The following is a 21,593-nucleotide window of genomic DNA, read 5'->3' on the forward strand; positions in this document are numbered from 1 at the left end:
TTATCGCTGGTGCCCCCCAACCAGCCCTGCCCCCCACCAATGGGAACAGTCTCTCTTCCAAAGTGCCCTTACTCAAGAGGGGGGCTGAAGAAACTTTTTAAAAGGAAACGAATGACAGCAATTTGATGTCCTCCCCCTCCTCCCAGGGCCCTCCTCAGCTCAGCCCCCACCTGCCCGAACCATGGCAATTTTGTAAAAGAATCTCGGAACAAGCAGGGCCCTAGCCCAAGGGTACAAACACCCCTCTCAGGGAGAAATTTCCCCGCTAGGTATCAACAATGTTTTTTTTTGGCTGGAGGAGCCAAAAAGTCGACCTATTAACCTCTGCCCTGTGTTTATTTGTTCAGATAACACTGGTACAGACAAGGAGCTTTGATCTATAAGCTCTGGCAGTCACTTGTGGGCCCTGTCAGGGGCTGTCCTCTGTGGGGCATCTTTAGATTACGGAAGGAAGCTGGGGGCCCAAGCTGTGTGTGTCCCCGCCCAAGTTGCCCCAGAGCCTCTCAGAGAACAGAGTGGACCGGGAGAGGGGGGCTGGGTGGTGCCCACTCAGCACTACCACTGCTGTGGGGGAGACGCAAGGTCAGGAGGGGGCCTCCCAGCCAGGGGCCGGGGGGCAGGGCAGGCTGCTCTGTGTGGCAGCCGGTGTGCATTTTTTTATGTCCTGGTTTCCAGGAAATAGAAGAATTGTTTCCTCTTTTTCTCTTGAGTATTTCATTTCGTTTTCTTGCTTGTGATTTTTGTTTCTGTACACAGTTGGAGCTTGGTTGCCTCTCTTGCCTTTACTTTTATTTATTATATAAATTTCAGGTGTACAAAATGCATTATAATTCAACATCTGTATACACTACAGAGTCATCACTTCCCAAAGTCTAGTTATTTATTTATTTTATCTTTACCCAAGGACATGTTTTTCATGGCTTTTTAGAGAGAGAGAAAGGGAGAGAGATACAAACACCCACGCGAGAGAGAAGCATCAACTGGTCGCCTCAGGTGCAGGCCCGGACCATGGAGTGAACTCAGACCCAGGTATGTTGCCCTGATCAGGAATCGAACCCGCAACTTTTTGCTTACGGGACGATGCTCCAACCAACTGAGCCGTGCTGGCCCCGGCCAAAGTCTAGTTCTTATCTGGTACCATACAATGGACCTCCTTCACCTCTTTCCCCCTCGCTTCTCTATCTTTTTAATGGTGTTATACTAGCTTAGTACCAGGTATGAAATTTAGACATTCACAGAAAACTGAAAGACAGAACAAAGACAGAACAGCACAGAAATTTAGTAATAATAAAAAAAACTAAGCTACAGCTGATGACAGGTAAGGTGTCTGGATCTTGGACACGACTGGTCTGCCACATTTCTGGAGGTCGAGGCTAGGCCTTTTCCCCAGCTCTCTTTTTTTCACAAAGGGCCCCTGACCCACAGAGTCACATACCCATGACAGTGGCTACAGCAGGAAAAGGCATGAAGGACCCACTGAGGGTGACTGTCACTCTACAGAGCCAGGGCTTACAGAGCTGGTGTGTCCAATCCAATCTATTTACCGGCTACGAGTGGGTTGTTTGTTTTTCTTTACATGATTCGTGGGCAGAAGCTCTGCTAGCGTACTTTTCCCAGGGACCACTCCATGGAGCTGTAGAATTTAAAGAAACAAAAAAAGGACACTGAATCGTGAATCTCATCCAGGGCAGCTCTACCCCCAGGACCTGCTTCTTGCAGAGGTAGGGCTGTGCTCAGGGGCTCTCCTAAACGCACTGAGGTCTGGGGTGTTCCACTCTCCCCCCACCCCCAGCTTTGAGCCCTGACTCCTGCGGGGCCTGTTCCCAATGCCAGGGAGCCCAGGCCGGGAGGCTGGCAGAGTCCCCGTGACATAGTCTGTCTGAGCGGAGAGCCGGGCAGTGCAGGCAGGCTGGGCAGTGCAGAGGCTGCTGGAGCTCTGCAGAGCACTGCGGTGAGTTAAAGTCCTCTTTCAGCTAAAACCTCGCTGGTGCAGGTTCACTCCCGTGTGAGTGATCCTCACGAGACAAGTCCAGGAGCTGCGGCTTTTCCCTCCATGGGGACAATGCTGCCTAAGAGGTTTGTCGACCAGGAGAGGAAGGAGCTGGACCTCGAAACTCTCCCTTCAAAATGCCACATTTCATTCCCCTCTCTCTCCAAACCATACCTCGAAAAACCTGAATTTCTCTCTCCCTCCCTACTTCTCTCCCCTGCCTCTCTCTTCCTCCCCTGCCCCCTTGCTGATGAGTAAACTAGCTTGATGCATCTAACAGCTCCCTCTTTGCCACTGACCTTCCCTTAATAACCACATTTCAAACAAATAAGCAAGCAAACACGACTCTGGCAGTATCAGAATCTGGTGAACCTGCTTACTGAACCTGCCTTCTCACCCACGCCCTGCAGCGCCCCACCCCCCACCCCTGCCCCGTCCACCTGGCCCGGCCTGGCAGCTGCACACGGAAAGGCCTGGCCGTGGCGGGGAGTGGGCAGAGAGGCCCCCTCGGCCCAGTTTCCTTGCTTTATCTCAGTACCCCCTTCATCTGTGGGCTCTTCCCTCTCGGTCTCCTGCTCCACACCTGGCCCTTGGCAAACCTTTTTATTCTTCCCCCTTCATCCACCAAAGGAGGGAAACAAGAAAAACACTGGAAAAATATGGAGGAAGTACTTGGGCAGGGGACTGTATTTGCCGAAATGTAAGGTTTGTAAAAGAAATTGCTTCTCACTTTTCTGCTTATCTTACCAACTCGGAAGATAAATTGAAGGCCGATGTCTGGGTCCATGAACTACAAGATTCTAATTCCGAAAACTCAATTTTCCTTTAAAAAGTATCTCAAAGGATTCTCCAGTCCTCCTCTGGCCTCAATCCTCTTCCATTAAATGCTTCTCTCCTTAAGACCCCCCGTTTCTATATGAATCTCCCCACCACACTGGTGTGTACCTTTCCTGATCTTACCCCTTTGGGGTAATGAGTTCCACGGGTTCGTGGTCACAGTCTGTTTCCCCTTTGGGTGCTCATTTTATTTTATCAAGCTCTTAGGGGGGCTTCCTATCATGAGCAGGTCAGATAAACAAGTAGACTCTTTTTAAGAACATGCTTGTCCCCTGTACTTTTGGCTTTCTAGGGCAAAGAGCCCTAAGTGTTTTTCTTGGTCTTCACGGTACAAACTCCCCACCTCTGGTCATTTCAGGAGCTACTGGGTCTAGTTACACTATCTGAACCGCATCTGCCTCTCGGAGGAAAGGCTTTCTGCCCCCGGCCCCGCCACATTTCACTCACCACCATCAGACCGGACAGCGGGCATACTTGCGGCGATATAGCTCATCCACTCTCTCCAGGTACCAGGTGCCTGGGAAAAGGTTCCTTGTGTCACCAGGGGGTGAGAAATTCACTGCGGAATGAGGAGAAGAGGCAGCACTCAAAAAGAGCTCTGTGCGGCTGGGGAGGAGAAAATAGTAACAGGGACGCCTGTAGCTTCATGGTGATGCTGTCCTGGCTGGGCGGCAAGGGCTGTGAGGTCATCTCGTACACACCCAGCAGAGCTCTGGACCAGCAGAAGGACCAGAAGCAGCCATCTTGGATCCGGCACTCCAGGCTTGGCTATTAGACATTTTATTACAGCACTTTGACGTTTCCCTGCAGTAAACATGCTCCGTCTCCACTGAAATCTTCATCGTGTCCTTTTGTCGATGGTACCTAGTTCGAGGTGTCCCTCAGAGCTTCCTGTTTTCTCAGAGACACTTCCGCATCCTAAGTTGTCTGGTTCTGATTTATTATAGTGTTTCAGTGTTTTGTCCATTAGTGTTCATCTCCGATGTCCTATTTTTATTTTTATTTCTTCTCTTTTTGCTCTAGCATGTCCCCTGTTCCAGATGAGATCAATGACTACTACATTGAAGTTTTCTGGAACATTCCCAATTCTGTATATTCTGTCCCATCTTCAGACCACAGTGTAAACCATGTGTCTCAAGGTTTGCTTGAGAAAATACAGTTACCGTGATTCTAAAATCCCCATCTGGTCTCTCCAGTCATACCGTTAGCTTTGGTTTACTTTTCTTTTGTTGCTATTTTTGGGGCAACATTTTGTTTTTATGTTTTGTGGGGAGAGAGGGCAGTTTGAGTTTGGTGGGGAGTGAGTCAAATTTGTGCATAACTTAAGATGTTCATTCCTTTAATTTGCTTGGCAATCTACCAAAGTTGGCATGATTTTATTTTATTTTGTATTATTAGTTTTAAAGATTTTACTTATTTATTTTCAGAGAGAGGGAAAGGGAGGGAGAACTAAAGGGAGAGAAACGTCGATGTGCAAGAGAAACATCAGTCGGTTGCTCACATCAGTTTGTTGCCTCTCTCACGTCCAGCGGGGAGCAGCCTGCAACCCGGGCATGTGCCCTGACTGGGAATCGAACCAGTGACCTTTCAATTCGCATGCTGGCGCTCAATCTACTGAACCACACCAGCCAGGGTAAAGTTGGTATGATTTTAGAAATGAGACAACTGGGAAGTAATTTTCCAAAGATAAAGAGCTTGTGAGTGTCACAGGTCAGTGTACATTTGGATATCTAGCTCCAAAGTCTGGGCTCTTCCGGTGTTAGATAGATGGCATTTCCAAAGACCATACTCCTGGCTTCCTTGGGACTACATTGCCAGTACCCTGTTTTGGGTGGTTAGCTACAGTCCATACTGAGAAGCCACGTCGCCCGCTACCTCTTCCCAACTCTGTCATTTGCTTCCCTACCCAGTCCTTGCCCCTTGGCACCTAACGGATCTCCTCCCAATCATATCTTAGAGACTGCTTCACCTTGGCTCACCATATTCTAGACTTCTCATGCATCCCTGACTGTCAGCTCCTGGCACAGAATCTGAGAAAAAATTGCCTTCTCCTTTTCTCTTCCTGCTTTGCCTTACCCTTGTGGTAGAATTGTTCTCTTTGTTCCATTATTGCCGTGAACTCCTCAGCAGACATGCGCTTCCTGGAGGCAAGCCGTTCCGGCAGGTCTGACATACTAGATACCAGTTTTTCTAGGGGGGAGCCTGCAAAGCAAAAGCAAGATTGAAAAACCTGCTTCACTGTCATTATCACTGCTACCAATCACCAGTCCAGCACAGAGGCAGGTTTTGTGGGAGCTCAAACCCTGGAGGAAAGTACACTGTTTAGTGTGTGGCTTAGAATGCCAAGAAACGAAAAAGGTCAGCCAACACGATGCTAGCAGAAGATAAGGGCAGACACACTCATTTAGTCAAAGAAGTTGTCTTACTTTTGTTACATTTGTCCTGAAATAATCAACAACTATTGACTGGATATCTCAAATGTACCTACTTCTCTTTAACCAGCTGCAACCAAGCCATCATTACTCTTGCCTGGACTGGTTTCCCGCATCTACCTTCGTTCCTCTTCAGTCTAGTCTCTCAGCAGCAGCCTGGGAAGTGCTTCAAATGCATAAATTAGACACACTCACTCCATTGCTCAAATCCCTTTAGGGGGTTCCTTTGCTCTTAATCACACTGGGAGCCTCAGTGCTGGGGAGGCAGAAACTCATTCCTTTTACCAGATGAGTTTTGCCAGGAGTGCCTGCTAGAAAGATGGGACCCACCTGGAGAAGCGTCCTGGGACACTTGAAATGAAAAGAGACTGGCTGCCAAGCCAGAGCCATAGGAAAAGGCACCAATCCTGGAGCCGGCCAAGTCCTGGGCAGAGTGCCTGCAGGGGAAGAAATCAAAAGCTAGAAAACACATAGGCATCATATTCTTTGCTTCTAACAACCAACCAACCTATCAGCCCAATGCAGTTTGCCTCTCGCAGCTGGAAATGAGCTCCCAGCACTCTATACAAACAGGGGCTTTTGGACCCTGAGGACAGGCCCAGAAGGAGAAAAATGTGCCAAGAAGAGAGCAGAGCAGATAAAACCCAAGATATGGAAGGCACAGTGAAGATAACAACACTTTAAGCTGGGAAAGGAGCTTTCCGCCCCCCAGGAAGACAAGTAGAATTCAGTGAACTCTGAAGGCATCTCCACGTGAACCACTGAGCCACCTTCAGGCTTCCAAGGTGACTGGTAATGCTTCAGCCCTGTAACTCTTTTACCATCCCCTCATTAGTAACAATTTTGTCAAGTGCGTGTGTGTGTGTGTGTGTGTGTGTGTGTGTATCTCCTATAGTGTATGCAGGTACTATAGTACAAGCATTTCCTTCAAAACCCCATAAAATAGAATGTCAATAGAAATAACAAACAACATTTGAGCATCTGCTGACCGCTGCAGTCTTAACTGCTCTAGACATTTAACACTCATCAAGACCCTAGAAGGTACATACTGCTGTTGTACGTGTTTTATAGATGGGGCAAGGGAGGCACATAGAGGTTAAGTACTTTCCCAAGGTCAAAGCTAATGAGTGATAAAGAGATTTGAACCTAGGTTGAAGGATCTAAAGCTGGACTCTCTTAACTACTATGTTTTATGAGGTATAGAGATTTTAAATGGACGAGATAAAAATATACACAAAATTTCTTCTATTCTCTCGCTGCATCAGGTAGATCTTGCACATCCCCTGACGATACATGAACTTCACTTTGGAGATGACTGTTTAGTGCTGACGGGAAACTTCCCATACATACCTTGAAAACAAGTTTCTTTCGTCTTTCCCTCTCTTCCTCCCTCTCCTTCCCTCCCTCTCTTCCTTCCTCTCTTTCTTCCTAAAATAAAATAAAAAATTCTGAACCAGAAGAGGAACAAACCTGGTTGACCCCTCAGACCAGACGCAGTACTCACTGGGACAGAAGTGAGGCCAGACACCCGTACAGGGAGGAGGTATACGTGTTCCCGTTGTACGTGGAGAAGTAAAGGGAGGCCTTGGTTTTCCTGTTGAACGTGTCCAGAGAAGCCTTTTGCAAAGCTTTTTCGAGCTCCTTGTTGTTGTAGGTGTCTTCCAGCTTTAGCCCCCTGTGAGGCAGCCAGAGCAATGGGCCAGGTGAGAGACCGCAGGAGGGGAGGGAGGCGGCAAGGAGAAAAGAGACACTTCTGGAGAGAAGACTCTTGGGCACATGTTTTTATTATGGAATATTTAGAAATACAGAAAAGCACAAAGAAGAAAATCTCACTAACATTCCTGCCATTCAGAGAGAGCACTTAAATCATCTTTTTCTTGTGGAATGCATCCCTGCTTTCACGCAGCTTGTTGGGAAATAAAGTCACGCTTACCTTCTGTTTAGCATGCCTCTTTCGCTGTTTTCTCTGTACGTTAACTCACTCCTATGATATTATTTTTTAAAGGCTGCAAGAATGGGCCGTGACGGGATTGGCCCATCTGCCCATTCCTGTCCTCACCAGTTAAAATACTACAGTGAAAAATTACATGTTCTTTTAAACATGTGAAATTGTTCAGCTAAAAGGTACGCACATCTTTAAGCCCTTTGTTTCGTGTTTCCCTATCGCTCCCCCAAACCCTTGTATCGATTTATACATCCACTATCGCCCATGTTCCCACAGCCTCGTCAGTTCTGGGTATTCGAATTTTAAAAAGGCTGCGTAAAGAACATGGTAACTTGTTTAACTTTGTTATAATGAGCATGCACATTGAAAAATATGATTGTGTACATTTCTTCTTTGAGGAAATTTCATGCTCGTATCCTATGCTCAGTTTTCTACTGAAGTGTTTATCTTATTACTGATGAGATTTTCTTATATTAAAGATATTAGGCTATTATCTTTAGTATATGTTGGAATATTTTTTCATGGAGTAGGCCTCATAGCATTGCTTGTGCTAGTTTTAGTGTTTTAGTTAGTGGCAGGGTTAGTGGTAGTAGTAGTGTGTAATAGGGGCAGATGTTGGTAGCATATTACAAAACTTGAATAGTTACTAAGAAGAAAGGGAACATTCTTTTCTTAGTGGGGACTCTCTGTATTGAAGATTCTTATTTTCCAAATATCCTGGAGTAATGCATCAATAAATGACATTCTTCCTGCTTTATTGGCCTCTCAGAGGGAGGGCTAGGCTATCTTGACTTCATAGATGGGTAAACTGAGGCAATGAGCCAGACATTCATTAGGTCAATGGTGAGTGAGAATGGACTGGACACCCCCTGAGTTGCTGTCCTGTACTGAGATTATTTGTTTCTGGGTGTTTCTGTCCATGTAGACCATGAGAGCTTCTAGGCAGAGATCATGGAGTCACATTTGTTCCCGTTCCCCTAGACTTTTTTGATGCCTGACACAGAGCTGATGTTCACGGGATGTTTATTGACTGAATGACGGAGCCACGCTCTCTCTCTCCTTTTTCTTATTCTCTGAAGCTTCTTGCAGTCACCTGACCCAGAGGTGCTGGAAGCCCCCCTGTACTCCCTGAGATAAAAGGTGGAGGACCCTATGTAGACAATAGCCCAGTAACCCAGGTAAGGCTCGATGTCTTGTCTATTGTCATGTCTATTGGAGGAGTGTCTTTTTTTCCCACAGGAGTGGCTGCTGGCCAGACTCAAGGTGTGAGGAAGCCCCCTCCTTCCTCACCGATCATGAGCCTCTACGGTCCCCACAAAGAGGACTCACCTGAAGGCCTCCAGCCCCTTGTAGTGGCTGATCTGAGTGTCGCTACTGGCAGACAGGAAGTCGTTGAACATCAGGCGAGCCAGGGATTTCTGGGTCAGCTTGCAGAAGGGTGTGTGGAAGATCATGAACTGTAAATCATCAAGAGTGAAAGGGCGGTCGATGCCAGCTGGAGGAGGAAGTATGAAAACAAGGATGTGGCATGATGGGTAGATAAGACACTTAGACCTTCGCTCCAAGATCCAACTGTGCTGAGGGATGCTGGGTCCTGCCTCCAGCAAACACTCATACGGTACAAGCATCTCACTAAGCACCCTACTTACAAAAAATAAGGGAAAAAAATATGTTCTTCCTATCTACTATTGCCAACCTTTATGACAGACAATTCCTCCCAGTCAACCTTGTGTTCTATTATTTTCTCTATTGTCCAGAGGAGGAAACAATGTCCACAAAATATGAAGCTAAGTTATGTGTCCAAGGTCACCCAGCCTGAAAACGGCTGTCTTTGGATTCAGGTTCTGAGTCTCCAACTCGACACTCCAGACCGTTTTTCTCACTTGGAAGAGGAGAGCAACGCACCCTCTGTCCTTAGAAAATTTACAATTTAGCACTGACTCCAGAGCAGCATCGTTCAAATTCCATATGAGAATATGGAGTGAAATCAGAACGCCACCAAAATTTAGAGGAGGTGGCAGCGATTAGCCAATAGCAGCTTGACAGTGGGTGGGCAGAGGCAGGGAGGTCTGGGGTGACTCCACACCCATGGGCGGCGGCTGTGGCAGCTGGCACGTCGCCCACTGCAGTGCAAAGGGGCAAGAAGTGGCTCCTTATGCCACCCCCACAGCGTCATACTCTGGCGCTTCTGCGTTTGCCTTTTCCCTCACTGACACCTGCCTTTTGTCGGTGCCTGTCTGGGCATGGCTACGCAGGTAAGAACTCTTTTTATATTTCAAAAGTCGGTTTCTCTGTATTTTTAAAATAAAATTTGTTTCTTTTCCGATTATGAAAGTAGTACCTATTTTTAAGCAGGAAAATTTAGAAACTGAAGGTGAAAAATAAAATCAACTTGTAACACTACTAGCTGGAGAAAAATCACTGATAATAGCGTACCGAAAATACAGGTAAGGTTTTTCGGCATCAACCAGACTTTAAAAGGCGGCAAACTATACACCAAGAGTCAATTTGCTGTTGACTTAAGCAGAAGCAATTCCTCAGCCGAGCAGGATGTGGCCGCTCTGACTTGCCAGAGTACCTCTCCTGGGGGCTGACATTCACTGGTTTCATACTGGTGGCTTTGGTCTAGATTACTTACTTTCTTTATCTAGCTCAAGTAGAGGCACTTTCATACTTGAACTTGGATGACATCCAAGTGCACTTGAGCATAGACCCAAGGACGGGTGTAAGAAAAAGGGGACACGAAACCATTCGCATGAGATCATTTTCAGAGGAGAGAAGAGACCTGGTCTTAAGCTTTTAGGACAAACTCTTGGCCCCATGTACACAGAGCCCCCACTCTCTGCCCTCTGAGCCCCATACCTTGCTTCCACTGGCTCTGGATTTTTTGACGGTATACTGTATAACATCGGTCCAAGGCCCGTAAGTAGCACTGGATGGAGAGCTTCCCATCTACCGTTGGGTATTCCGTAGACCAGTCTGGTTTGTAGAAATCATATACGTTCTCCATATGGGTTCCCCGAAGCCCTGGCAAGGCACACGTTGGGATTCAGGGGCTGCACAGTGCAGCCCACGCAGAGCAGAGAGGATGGGAGGATGACAACATGCACAGTCTCCTGGCTGCTGTCTGCCTCATGCCCAAGCCGGAGCCCGCTCAGCCTCCCTCACATGTACGAAGGCAGTTGAATAGATTGTTGCACTTACATAAATGAGACTTATATTTCTCTCTCCACACCTATATAGGCTTAACGAAATCTGGAATAGGTGCCAAAAGTCTGAAAGGAAAGGCTTTTACTTCATACCCAATACCATCTTCCATCTCCAGTTGCCAGTGTAGCTCCCTAAGGTCCTTGTTGATGGATCAGCACCATCTGTTCCACACATCACTAGCCCATCGTGTGACGGGGCAGAAGAGGACACCTCCCTGATTGCTCTCCCTGCCCTCTGCTCTCCAGTCCCCAGTCCAGCCTTTCGAAAGCAAGCGATATCCTCAAATCCACCCTTCCGCCCTGCATAGCAGGTATGCCAATTTAGGATCAGGAGCTACGCATTAGGCCAGGCTGCGCACAGTCTCTCGGCACCACGCACTCCAGAGGTCTGAAGGTTCCTACAGACCTCTCTCAAGGACCAGGGGAGCCTTGGGCCCAACCAGCATTGCCACAGCCCCGGCCCCGCCTGTGGGGCGAGCATTTCCTCTGGCGTACACTGCGATGTCCCCACAGACCACCATTGCATAGCGACCTGTAACGACAGACAAGAAGCAATTACCCTCACCACCAAATCTCGAGTGGATCGGTGCCCCTTAGATGCGAGGCTCAGTTTCAGGCATTGAAGACAGACTGGTGAACAAGACCCAAGATCCCCGCCCCATGGAGCTCACATTCCAGTGAAACGCACGCATCCCGGCACGTTTGAAACGCGAAGTCAAAACTCAGGGTCCGGTTACTCTAGTTGTAAAATGCTCATTTACTCAGAAATCAATGAAAACATTTACTAATTGGCACTTTAGGGGGGTAATTTAGATTTGTACGCATCACCTGTGGCCATTCCGTGGCTGAAATTCCTTCCCACAGAAGGCCAAGAGGTAGCGAGGGAAACTACCATTTGAAAAACTAGCTACACACTCATTATCCCCAAGCAAGACTCAAAAGCATCCAATGAGGCTGTGCTGCATTGGGAGCCATAGCTGTATATAGTTTAATTCTCATGATAAGCCTATGCATCAGATACAGCTAACCCCTTTCTATAGACAAATTGAGGCCTAAAGAACTTAAGTCACTTGTCCAGAGCCACACGGCTAATAGATGGCACCATGAGAATTCAGTCAGGATTCTAATCCAAATTCATTGGCACTAAAGATCCTTCTTTTAAGAACTATAACAACTCCATCCCCAACAAAAAAGTATTTCTCCAAATATATGTATCTATATATCTATGTCTATTCTATCTATATGGATGTATGTATTTAGATGTCGTTAAGAAAAAAATTAGTAAATTTAACTACTTAAAAATTAAAACCTATCGGAAACAAACTCAAAAACAAAGTGGGGAAGTATTTATAATCAACAAAAAGCTATTTTCCTTCTTTTGTAAAGGTCTCATTAAAAAAAGACAACGTATGAAATAGGAAATTGGCCAATAAACATCATAAAAATTATTGAAGCTCTCTTATAATGAAAGGAAGACAAAGCGATGACACTATTACTTAGAAAGTTTGATAGCACGTACTGTAGAAATATACTTTAGTATGCCATTTTGAAGAACAACTGGTCACATTCTGTCAAACTCTTAAACCAACACAATAGACCTGCGATTCCACTTCCAGAAATCCATTCTTACCACACAGTCCAATGAACACACAAAGCTCGTACAATGTGCGTTAGAACATCATTTGTAACTGCAAAAAAGTTGTAACAGTCTAAATATCCATCAACATGGGGCTAATTAAGTTTGGCATATCAATGAATAGACTATTATGTAGCTTTTAAAATAACAAAGTAGACCTCATGTATGTTGATGTAAAATAACCTCCAGCACACCATAGAGTATAATGTTAAAATCTAAAACTGAATAGATATGTGTCTACTTGCCGGTGCGTAGAAAAAAAAATGGGGAAGAACGCATGGAGACTGTTAGTGTTAAATTCTGGGAAGTGGTAATAAGATGTCAAAGGGAACTCTTTCTGCACCTTACAACCTTTTGTGTATCTGTGTATGTTTTTTAAGCATAAATTTCAATTGTTTTCATAAAAAGGGACAAGAAAGCATGAGGACTCCCAGGTCATCTGAGCCGGTACCTGCTGTTTCTCAGGGGTCCACCCCCCGTCTTCAGAGGGCCAGTTGGCCCCCAGGTGGATGGCTGGCCGGGCCAGAGCGGAGATCTACCTCATCGACACTGACCTTGCCTGGCCTTGGCAGGCGCCACTACGCTCCAGCTTAAATACGCTTTATGTTTTTATACAGACTGACAATTCCCATGTCAATAACCTCATACTAAAGAAGGATGCATTTGCAGCCTGCGCCTGTGGATGCCCTGACACTCAGCAGAATTTTCTTATTTGAAATGATGTGCTTCAAGCTGATGACGTCCCCAGTCCAGGCTCTGAATGTTGCTTACAGGCTGGCGAGTGCCCCTTGCCTTTTATTTCTACACTCCAACAAAACGCTTGGCTGGACACACTGGCGATGAAGGCAACAGGGGCTGCTGGAGAGGCAATCACGTAAGTGCCCAGTGGGAGCAGCACTGTAAGGACAGACTTGGTGATGCAGAGGCTGGAACTCCCCGAGTCGATGGTCGGGGAGGCTACGCAGGGCAACCGAAGAAACACTGAATGGGCGTGTGGAATCACACTGCTCTGCTGTGTGACCAGAGACAAACCATTACACACTTGTTGGCCTCTTTTTAAAGTAAAGCACATTGTGTGAGATCATCCCTAAGGCCCCTGCCAACGTTAAGGCTTCATAATTAATTTGATAATTAATGTTCATTATGGTTTCCAAGGTTTTAATTCTGGTTTCCATCTCGTTACACATCGAGGGCCTTGATCGCCCGGGCACTGTTATTTCTCACCTCCGTGGATATCTTACTCAATTCTTACCAGCCCTGCAAGGCAAGTAGGCAAGGAATGACTACGGAGCTTAAAGAGGTTAAGGGATTTGCCAACAATTATTGACAGAACTAGGTTTCTAACTCTCAACTTGAACTATTTCTCTTGGATCTTTCGTGCTATTACAACAGGGGTTCTTTCTTGCAATAAAGACATAAGTAAGAGACAGCGTAATGTTAATATGCAAACAAAAATTCCTAAGAATCAGACGAGGGAGAAAGTAGAAATATTCTGTGTAATTAGTCTATCCTATGATTCTTCGGGCCTGCTTTTACCAGGGTGTCTCTCCCTTAACACCTAACTTGTTTAAATCTTTCAACATCACCAATCTCTCACTCTCAGACTCTAAAGAGACACTTTAGAGAAATAGGGACAGTGAAATGGTAAATGCGTTGGATTTGGTTTGGTGTATTGCCCTTGCCACACACAATATGTAAGGTATCAGATCTTCCACTTTCTCATCTATAAATCAGGGATAACACCCACTTCCTGGGATGTGGCTCTGTGAACATGCCACCTCATTGCTGTATAAAGCTATACAAGTCTAAGCGCTTACTATCATGGTGGTTGTGTCAATAAGTTGTCCCTCCCTCCCTCCCTCCCTGGATGAAACCGCCTGGGGAAACAGAAGCAAAAGCAAGGGGTCAAGCTGCAACCCCAGCTCCTTTCTTCGGTAAGACCTCTAGCTGCACATACCATCCCAGTAGCTGGACTCCATCCAGTTGGCCGCATTGAAGAGGGAGGCAGTGCCACCGTAGCAGGCATTGGTGGTATCTATGCCCTCGATGTCAGTGTTGCCTGAGCTCTGGAAGAGCTCCATGAGCACTGTTTTAACAGCCTTGGACTTGTCGATGATGGTCTCGGTGCCCACTTCCAGCCGGCCCACAGAGTCCCACGGGAGCTTCGTGCGCTCCATCAGCTGCTGCACCACCGTCAGGCACAGGGAGTTGATGTCCTCCTGGACTGAGCAGAAGCCCATGTGGGTTTGGCCCAAGCCCCTTGTGTACCTCCCGGCTTCTACATTGTTATACTTCTCCAGGTCTGTTTGGTCCACATATTGGGCAGGGAAATACACCTCCATGGCAAGGATGCCCACATCCTTTGGCCAAGTATTCGTTTTGGCCAAGGGGATAGCAGGGACTGCAGAAAACCTGCAGTGGAAATAAGAATCAAAATCCCACGAATGGTCGCTAGCCAGTCTCCTCAAAAAACAATATGGCAATAGTTTCACTCAACTTTAAAATGTATTTTGAAACTATGTTGTAAGAAGAACACAAATTTAGAATTGTTATCTGTTTCTTTTGAATTGATCACTTTATTCCTATTAAATGTCCCTCTTTATCTGTGTGATATTCTTGCCACACCATCTACTTTTCCTGATGTTAATAAAGCGCTCTTAGTTTTTTGATTACTGTCTGCCTGGTATACCCTTTCCTGTTCTCTTATTCTTTGGACCTCTTGTGGTTTTTATGGTTCACATGCATCTATTCTAAACAGCATGTAGTGGGGCCTTTTTAAATTTTGAACAAACCTGACGATACTGGGGCTGTAGTTGGAGTAATTAATCCAATTATGTCGATGGCCATTGCTGATGCAGTTGGGATTAAGTCTACATGTCACTGTTTGTTTCCATTAGCCTCACACCTTTTTATTTATCTTTTCCTGTATTCTTTTGGATTAAGCAAGTATTTACCTCCTCTTTTTCTTTTAGTAAAGATGTTAGTGATTACAATATACATGTGTGGCTTATAACTTACTACTTCTACTACTTTCTGAATGGTACCACACCTCAGTTTGACCTCATTTGTCCTCTCCATCCCTTCGAGCTGTTATTGTCACATAGTTTCCTGCTATGTATGTTATAACCCCATAGGACATAATTTTAAAAAATTCATTCATTTTTTAAAGTGTCCCTATCATTCCCCTTTCTCTTCTTCTTCCTTTTTTTTTTTTCTATACAAGAGCATACTTACTGCTTTTCTACTTTCTAAAGAAGTTTTCTGCTTGATTTCATCCTCTCTGCTTTTCTTGATCGGGCCTCCCTCCCAATATCACTGAGCACACTGGACACAGTGCTGGGTTCCCGATGCCCAGGAGTGAGCGAGACCTGCTTTGTGCCCACCATGAGGGCACAGTCTAATGGAAGAGGCAGATATTTTTACAGATAAACACACAGTGGAACAAGCAAAGGCCGTGAGAATGCAGAGGGCAGAGAGCAATTCTAAGTGGCAGCAGAAAAAAACAGGGAAAGGTTCAGTGAAGAAGACAGAGACTCTGTTTCTTTCCTGGACCCACCCACCTCTCTCCCACCCTGACTCCTAGTGCCCTGCTGAAAAGCGGGAAGTCTCCTTCCGTCTGCAAGTATAGAGCTCACCCAGTCCACCTCCTGCCCACTCCCACGAGAGAGGACCCGAAGTCTGGCCATTTTAGTGACAGCCTTCACTTTGCAGACAGTGAGATCAGGGCACCCACGAGCGAGGTGTCGCACTCAGAGTGACAACACAGTTCGTCACGTGTTAGAAATCTTCTGTCCCTTCACCATCCGGCGTGCGTGACACTCATGAGTGCATCTGGCTACAGACTTTCTGACCACGGAGGAGGGACAGGATGGCACCACAGAATTATACATTTAGCCCTTTGCCACAGGAACTGCAGCTCCGATTGTGTGTCTGTCAGTCGTCCTGAGGATTCTGGGCTTCTGGTAATGCCCCTTCTCCATCGGGATGGTTGCTCGGAAGGACTGCTGGGAGGCAAGTGGACCCCGTGATCACGAGGGAGTGGGGCAAAGTGATAAACGTCCACTCACATCTGACAAGAGGGGGTTAGAGTTCAGTTATCCTCCCTATTTATCTGGTGTCCCCCCATAGCTGGAGTTAGTGCTCTCAAATACCTGTGGGGGAGCTTCTTCCCCACTTCCTAGGAGCCAATGGTTAGCCAGCGCGCGGTCCTGCCTGTGCTTGGCTGGCTCTCCCCTCAGCCTCGGTCTCACCCTGCCTTCTCTGAGCTGCCTCCCTCCCTATCCTCCCAGCTAGAAATCTAAGGGGTTCCAAGAATCGGTCACTTGGCAACTTTTGTAACTGAATAGGGGGCTACTTCTAGAAATGGATTCCGGAGCCTTGAAGAAAAGTTAACATGTAGAGGTTTCCAGAAATATCAGACCACTGGAATTAAGAGTATCTTTCACACTTTGTACTTTCTTTATGGAATAATCATTTTATTTATTTTAAAATTGGTTTTGTTCCAGAGTTGTTTGGTTCAAGAACGAGTTTTGTGTCTTTCCACTTCCTCTCATCGCCTTCCCTTGTGTTTCAAAATTAACTCTTAGATACCAGGCATGGTGCTAGGGAAGGACTGCAGGCTGAAGGGAGTGGGCAAAGAGGAGGCCAAGGACCCCCGCGACAGAGGGAGGGATGCGACGGGCGCATTGACCTCACTTGGGAGTCAGAGTGTGATCAGGACCCCAAGAGAGAGAGATGGGCAAAATCCCACATGACTTCAAAGGAAGCAGATTCCCTGTAGACAGCAGACTCAGAAAGGCTTCATAAGAGAGGCTACATTTGAGATTGACCTTGATGGATGAGTGGAGCTCCTGCTGAAGAAGAACTGGAGGGGGCTTGAAGAAGCAGTGACCACAGTGCTGGTGACTAAACAGGTAAGGACACCTGGAGTGCAGAGGGAAGGGAGGAGGCAGATGACACACGAGAAAAGCAGGTGGGGACCACAAGGTGGAAGGCATGAGTCTCCCTTCATTTTAAGGCAGTGACTCCCATGCTGAGACGGGACGAGCTCTGAGGACAGCTTTAGCGCTGATGCAGGCTGGATTAGAGGGGGTAGCCAAATAGAGAAAAAGAGACCCTCAACGAAGATTCTTAACACTTATTCAGACCCCAGAAAATGGGATTAGCTGTGAATGCACCAACAAGGGAGATGTGGATGATGATTCCAAGAGCTTCAGCCAAGAGTGTCAGAAGAAGGGGCAGGTTAGTGAGGACTGAGGTTTGATTCTTGGCGGGCAGCCAAATGTTGCTTATGGAAACACACAAACCCACATCATCCCTGACCTCACAAATACAAAAACAGAGGAAATTCAGAGCTGGGACATTTGATCTGTACACGGGGTGGGGGAGAGTGTGGACGATGGTGGAGTCCTGAAGGAAAACAGGAAGGTTACAGAGTGTCACCTATGCCACACATTCGTACACCCGGGCTCTCTGCGAGCCAGGCAAAGGAAGACGCTAAAACACTAGATCAAAGTCATTTTTCTAAGCATTCACGGAATGCTGCGTGGAAACAGCAGGGAAGAAAGGGCTGGCTCTAGCATGTAGTCGATGGCTTAGGGGCCCTGGGGGACCAGCCATAGGTGTGTTACTGTCCACACTGCAGACCGCAAGTGCGTGGGCCAGACTGGGGACGCATTTACAAAAAAAGGAAAGCATAGGTACTTCTGTGCACAAGCAGATTGCACACATATGCATGCACACACATTCACACACACGCATCTTTAGATCTCATCTTACCCTTTCATGAAATCAGAGGGCAGAGAAAGACACTTCTTATCCTTAGTCATTTTTTAATTGCTGTGCAACTTGAAGCTACTAGTTTTACTAACACTGCCATTGGCACAGACCCTGCAGGTGTTAGCAGAGGCTGTGGGCAGAGGGGGGACGGTGGCAGAGAGGAGAAGGCTGCAGGCCCTGGTACTGATATTCCCACTGCTTCATGCAGCCAGGGGAGTGACAGATGTCCTCGTTTACAAACAGCGAGTGTCAGAGGTTTGAGATCCTGGAACTCTGTGGCTGTGAGGGGCTGTCCATTTAGAGATGGAGTAACTCAGGCCACAGGAGGTTAATGTGCTTATCGAAGGCTGTGCACAAGCCTTGCGACGTGACTCGGATTCTAGTGAGCTTTTCCTCACGGCAGGTCCTCTGCCTGTCTTTCACCGGCTCCGTGACACTTCTCTAAGGGTGACTTGTATAGACCTGGGAACAGCGTGACTCACCTTTGGAGGGCTGCAGGGAGAAGGCGAGCAGCCACAGCAGGTGCTTCTTGCATCCCTCTCTTCACCTGCAGAACTCGCTTCGTTGGACTCAACAGCCGCTGCATTTTCAGAGGAGCAGCAGAAAGCCAGAGTTGACGCACAGTCCTCGGGAGAGGCGCCTGGGGGTGTTCAGTGAGGCTTTATAGAGCCCTGAGACACCTGCCCTCTGAGTCATGCCCCAGCACACCAAAGCTCGGCTGGCTTCTCAAACTGGGTCAAAGGTCTCACTCAGAACACCGGCAAGTCAAAGAAAAACATCTCTCCAGCATGTAGGTAGTCATCCTGCCCCCGGGCGCGTGCAGGAACGTGCAGCTCTGATTCCTCCTTTCTCGGGCTCTTGCAGCAGCCCTAGTCATGTCCAGCCCCCACAGGTGGCTCTGAGGTTCCTGGTAACACGTCCTAAGGTAGATCCCCCGCGCCTGTCTTAGGCCCTAGCTCCTCATCTGAGAGACTCTCACTTGGTGGTCCAGAATGCTCTCTGTGGAGTCAGCTGTTATGATCTTAATGTATTATGCATAATAAGAAAAATCTTTCAAAACCAAAAGGAACGACGGCAGCCCTTTAAGTAGTTGGGAGTATTGGAACATAGGCAAAGGGCGGTATCAGAAAGGGTGGCCCTGCACACCGTCAGCATTGGTTGAAGTCACCCCTGGTCTTACACTCTGCCTGCACCTGAGCAGGGAAGCACTGTACTGACAGATTCGCTTTACAGGTACAACCACATGTCTCAGGTGGACCTGCAGCATGGCCTGGCTGTCACGGCTGTTTCTCCATATCTAAGGCTCTTTCCCCGCAACCACACAAGGATTCTGCTGTGGGCGAGGAAGATCCAAGGCAGTGGGTGATTTTGTTACGGGTTAACCCATCTCTACGTTGGCAGGTCTTGCCTTTTTTTATTACCTGGGGTGACATTCAGATCTGGAGTTTTGTGAGGGAGCAGTACTGACGCTTATGGGTCATGTGGATACGTTTTTGTCTAATTAGGTGAGAGGTCCTGAGAAAAGAAGGGGGAAGGGTATGGAGTCTGGTGGAATTTCTCAGTAGAAAATTATTGAGCACCCGGTGTTCTCGTTTCCTGACTTTCCCCATTCCAGGCGATCTCTATGACCATCCAGGGGACACAGCCAGCGAGCCGACGCGCAGTCCTGGGAGGGAAGATTCAATATTTACCCAGGGGAGACACAGTGTGGTAATGGCACAGTCACTCGTGATCCTCGGTGAGCAAACCCCGGCGTCGTACCTCATTCCTTCTCTGGCGTTTATGTCAACTCTCACCTTCACAGACACTTAAACAGTTTGAAAAAGACTGCTTGCTCACAGTCATTCTTTGCCAATAACAATAATATGTCACAAAGTAACCAGTTTATGTAATCGATTTCCTTTGCTTTTTTTGAGGCCTCAGAATTGTGTCAATAGGTAATTGGCACAGCATCTGATCATGTGAAAACTTTTCCACTTGGCAACATGGCTGTTGACTGCTTCTTTCCAAACCAGCCCAAAAAGCACCAGAAAAGTGAGTAAAGTATGAATTGGAAGAGCGATTTTTTATAAAAGCCGCGAGAGTCCTGGCTGGGTGGCTTGGTTAGTTGGAGCATCATCCCACACACCAAAAGTCTGCGGGTTCGATCCCCAGTTGGAGTACGAATGGGAGGCAACTAATCAGTATTTCTCTGTCACATTGATGTTTCTCTCTCTCTTTCTCTCTCTCTCTCTCTCTCTCTCCCTTCCTCTCTCTCTAAAAATCAAAGAACATATTGTCAGGTGAGGACTTTTACAAAGGAAATAAATAAAAAGCTGTGAGAAATCCCTGAGAAGTCTGAAGGGTGGGGGCAGAGGTGGAGATGAGGTTGGAAAGGGGGCCGGAGCCTGGGGTGGAGGGCGGCTGGAGTGGGTGGGCGGTGGAGGGAGGGACATTGTAAAAGCCCACCCCGGTGCCCGGTTCATGCAAAGACTTGCAGATTGACCAGTCATACTCCTCTGATGCCTGTAACGAACCTCTGTTCTCAAAACCTCAGACTGATGGCCCAGCGATATTCCCTCCTGCTGCTATTGTTTCCCTGAAGTTCAAATGTAAAACCTTGGTCAGGGGTGTGTCTCAGTGACCTGGCAGCAAACAGGGGTTGTCAACAATGGTTACGCAATGGCTGGGGCTCTCTGCTGAGGGCTTGTCCCCACCCCTCACCTGACACACACACTTACTAGGGCCAGGCCTTCAGTGCTTCCCTACATATGGCACCAGAGAGTGGGCGTTACCCCCAGAGAACACGAATGCCAAGATAACAATCTTCTGAAGATGGTAAAAGAAAGAGCATGCTGAACGACTCATACCATCGAAAACAGAGTTTTGGGAAACAGACAGACCGAGAAGATAAGATAAACATTCTGTGTGCTGGAGAAAGAGAGAGAAGATTTCATACGGTCAGGCACTAAGAAACTGCAGGGGAGGAAAAATGATTTTCCATTGACCCCTCTAGGTTCTTGGCTGGGACCTACCTCCCTGCAGTAAAAGACAGAGTAACAGGAGAAAAACAAACAAGTTTAATAACATGTGTACCGCCTGTACACACGGGAGAGACCCCGGAAAACTGAGTAAAACCCCCCAAATGGCCCAGGCCACCACCTTAAGTGCCAGCTTCAGCTAAAGACAAAAGGAAGGTCTTTTTGTAGAAAAAGTATCTGACAAAATTCACCTCCTATCGTTGATAAAAAGTCAGCAAACTAGGGCTAGGAAAGAACTTGTAAATGTTACATTAAAAAAAAATCTATAAATACTTAAAGGAGAAACATTAATTTAGGATCAGGAATAAGCCGTGGCTGGTGTGGCTCAGTGGATTGAGCACTGGTCTGCAAACCCAAAGGTCGCCGGTTAGATTCCCAGTCAGGGCAGGTGCCTGAGTTGCAGGCCAGGTCCCCAGTTAGGGGCATGTGAGAGGCAACTGACTGAAGTTTCTAATCAAAGTTTCTTTCCCTCTCTTTCTCCCTCCTTTCCCCTCTCTCTAAATAATAAATACAATCTTTAAAAAAAAAAGATCGGCAATAAGACGAGGATGACCACTGTTGTTTACCACACTGTGATAGAAACATGACCTCACTTACACGTGGAATCTAATGAACACAATACACTAATGAATAAAACAGCAACAGAGCTTAGATACATGAACCAGACTGACAGCTGTCGGAAAGGGGGGGAGGGCTGGTGAAAGATAGTGAAGGGATTAACCACAGAACGTTTGTGCACAATCCAC

At 47.0% G+C, this 21,593-nt stretch overlaps 1 protein-coding gene and 1 long non-coding RNA gene across 3 annotated transcripts; one reads left to right on the forward strand and one right to left on the reverse strand.

Annotated features, from left to right (window-relative positions):
- Nucleotides 1–808: 808 nt before the first annotated feature.
- HMGCS2 (3-hydroxy-3-methylglutaryl-CoA synthase 2) lies at nt 809–18,485 on the reverse strand. Its single transcript, XM_024570421.3, has 10 exons — nt 18,310–18,485; nt 14,007–14,461; nt 10,820–10,945; nt 10,067–10,231; nt 8,534–8,699; nt 6,764–6,934; nt 5,590–5,696; nt 4,904–5,029; nt 3,275–3,386; nt 809–1,633 (listed from the first exon to the last, which is right to left on the reverse strand). Exons 1-9 carry the CDS (start codon nt 18,411–18,413, stop codon nt 3,280–3,282), a joined length of 1,527 nt encoding a protein of 508 aa, XP_024426189.2. The 5' UTR covers nt 18,414–18,485; the 3' UTR covers nt 809–1,633; nt 3,275–3,279.
- Nucleotides 5,731–13,152, forward strand: LOC112313794 (uncharacterized). 2 transcript variants are annotated; one of them, XR_008425838.1, is made up of 4 exons: nt 5,731–6,051; nt 7,265–7,383; nt 8,284–8,382; nt 12,458–13,152. It is a non-coding gene; the product is annotated as an uncharacterized lncRNA (long non-coding RNA). The 2 variants fall into 2 exon arrangements; XR_002975729.3 differs by having other exon boundaries at nt 5,731–6,044.
- Nucleotides 18,486–21,593: the final 3,108 nt, after the last annotated feature.

The sequence above is a fragment of the Desmodus rotundus genome, chromosome 12 (assembly GCF_022682495.2).
Source record: "Desmodus rotundus isolate HL8 chromosome 12, HLdesRot8A.1, whole genome shotgun sequence".
Lineage (NCBI taxonomy): Eukaryota > Metazoa > Chordata > Mammalia > Chiroptera > Phyllostomidae > Desmodus > Desmodus rotundus.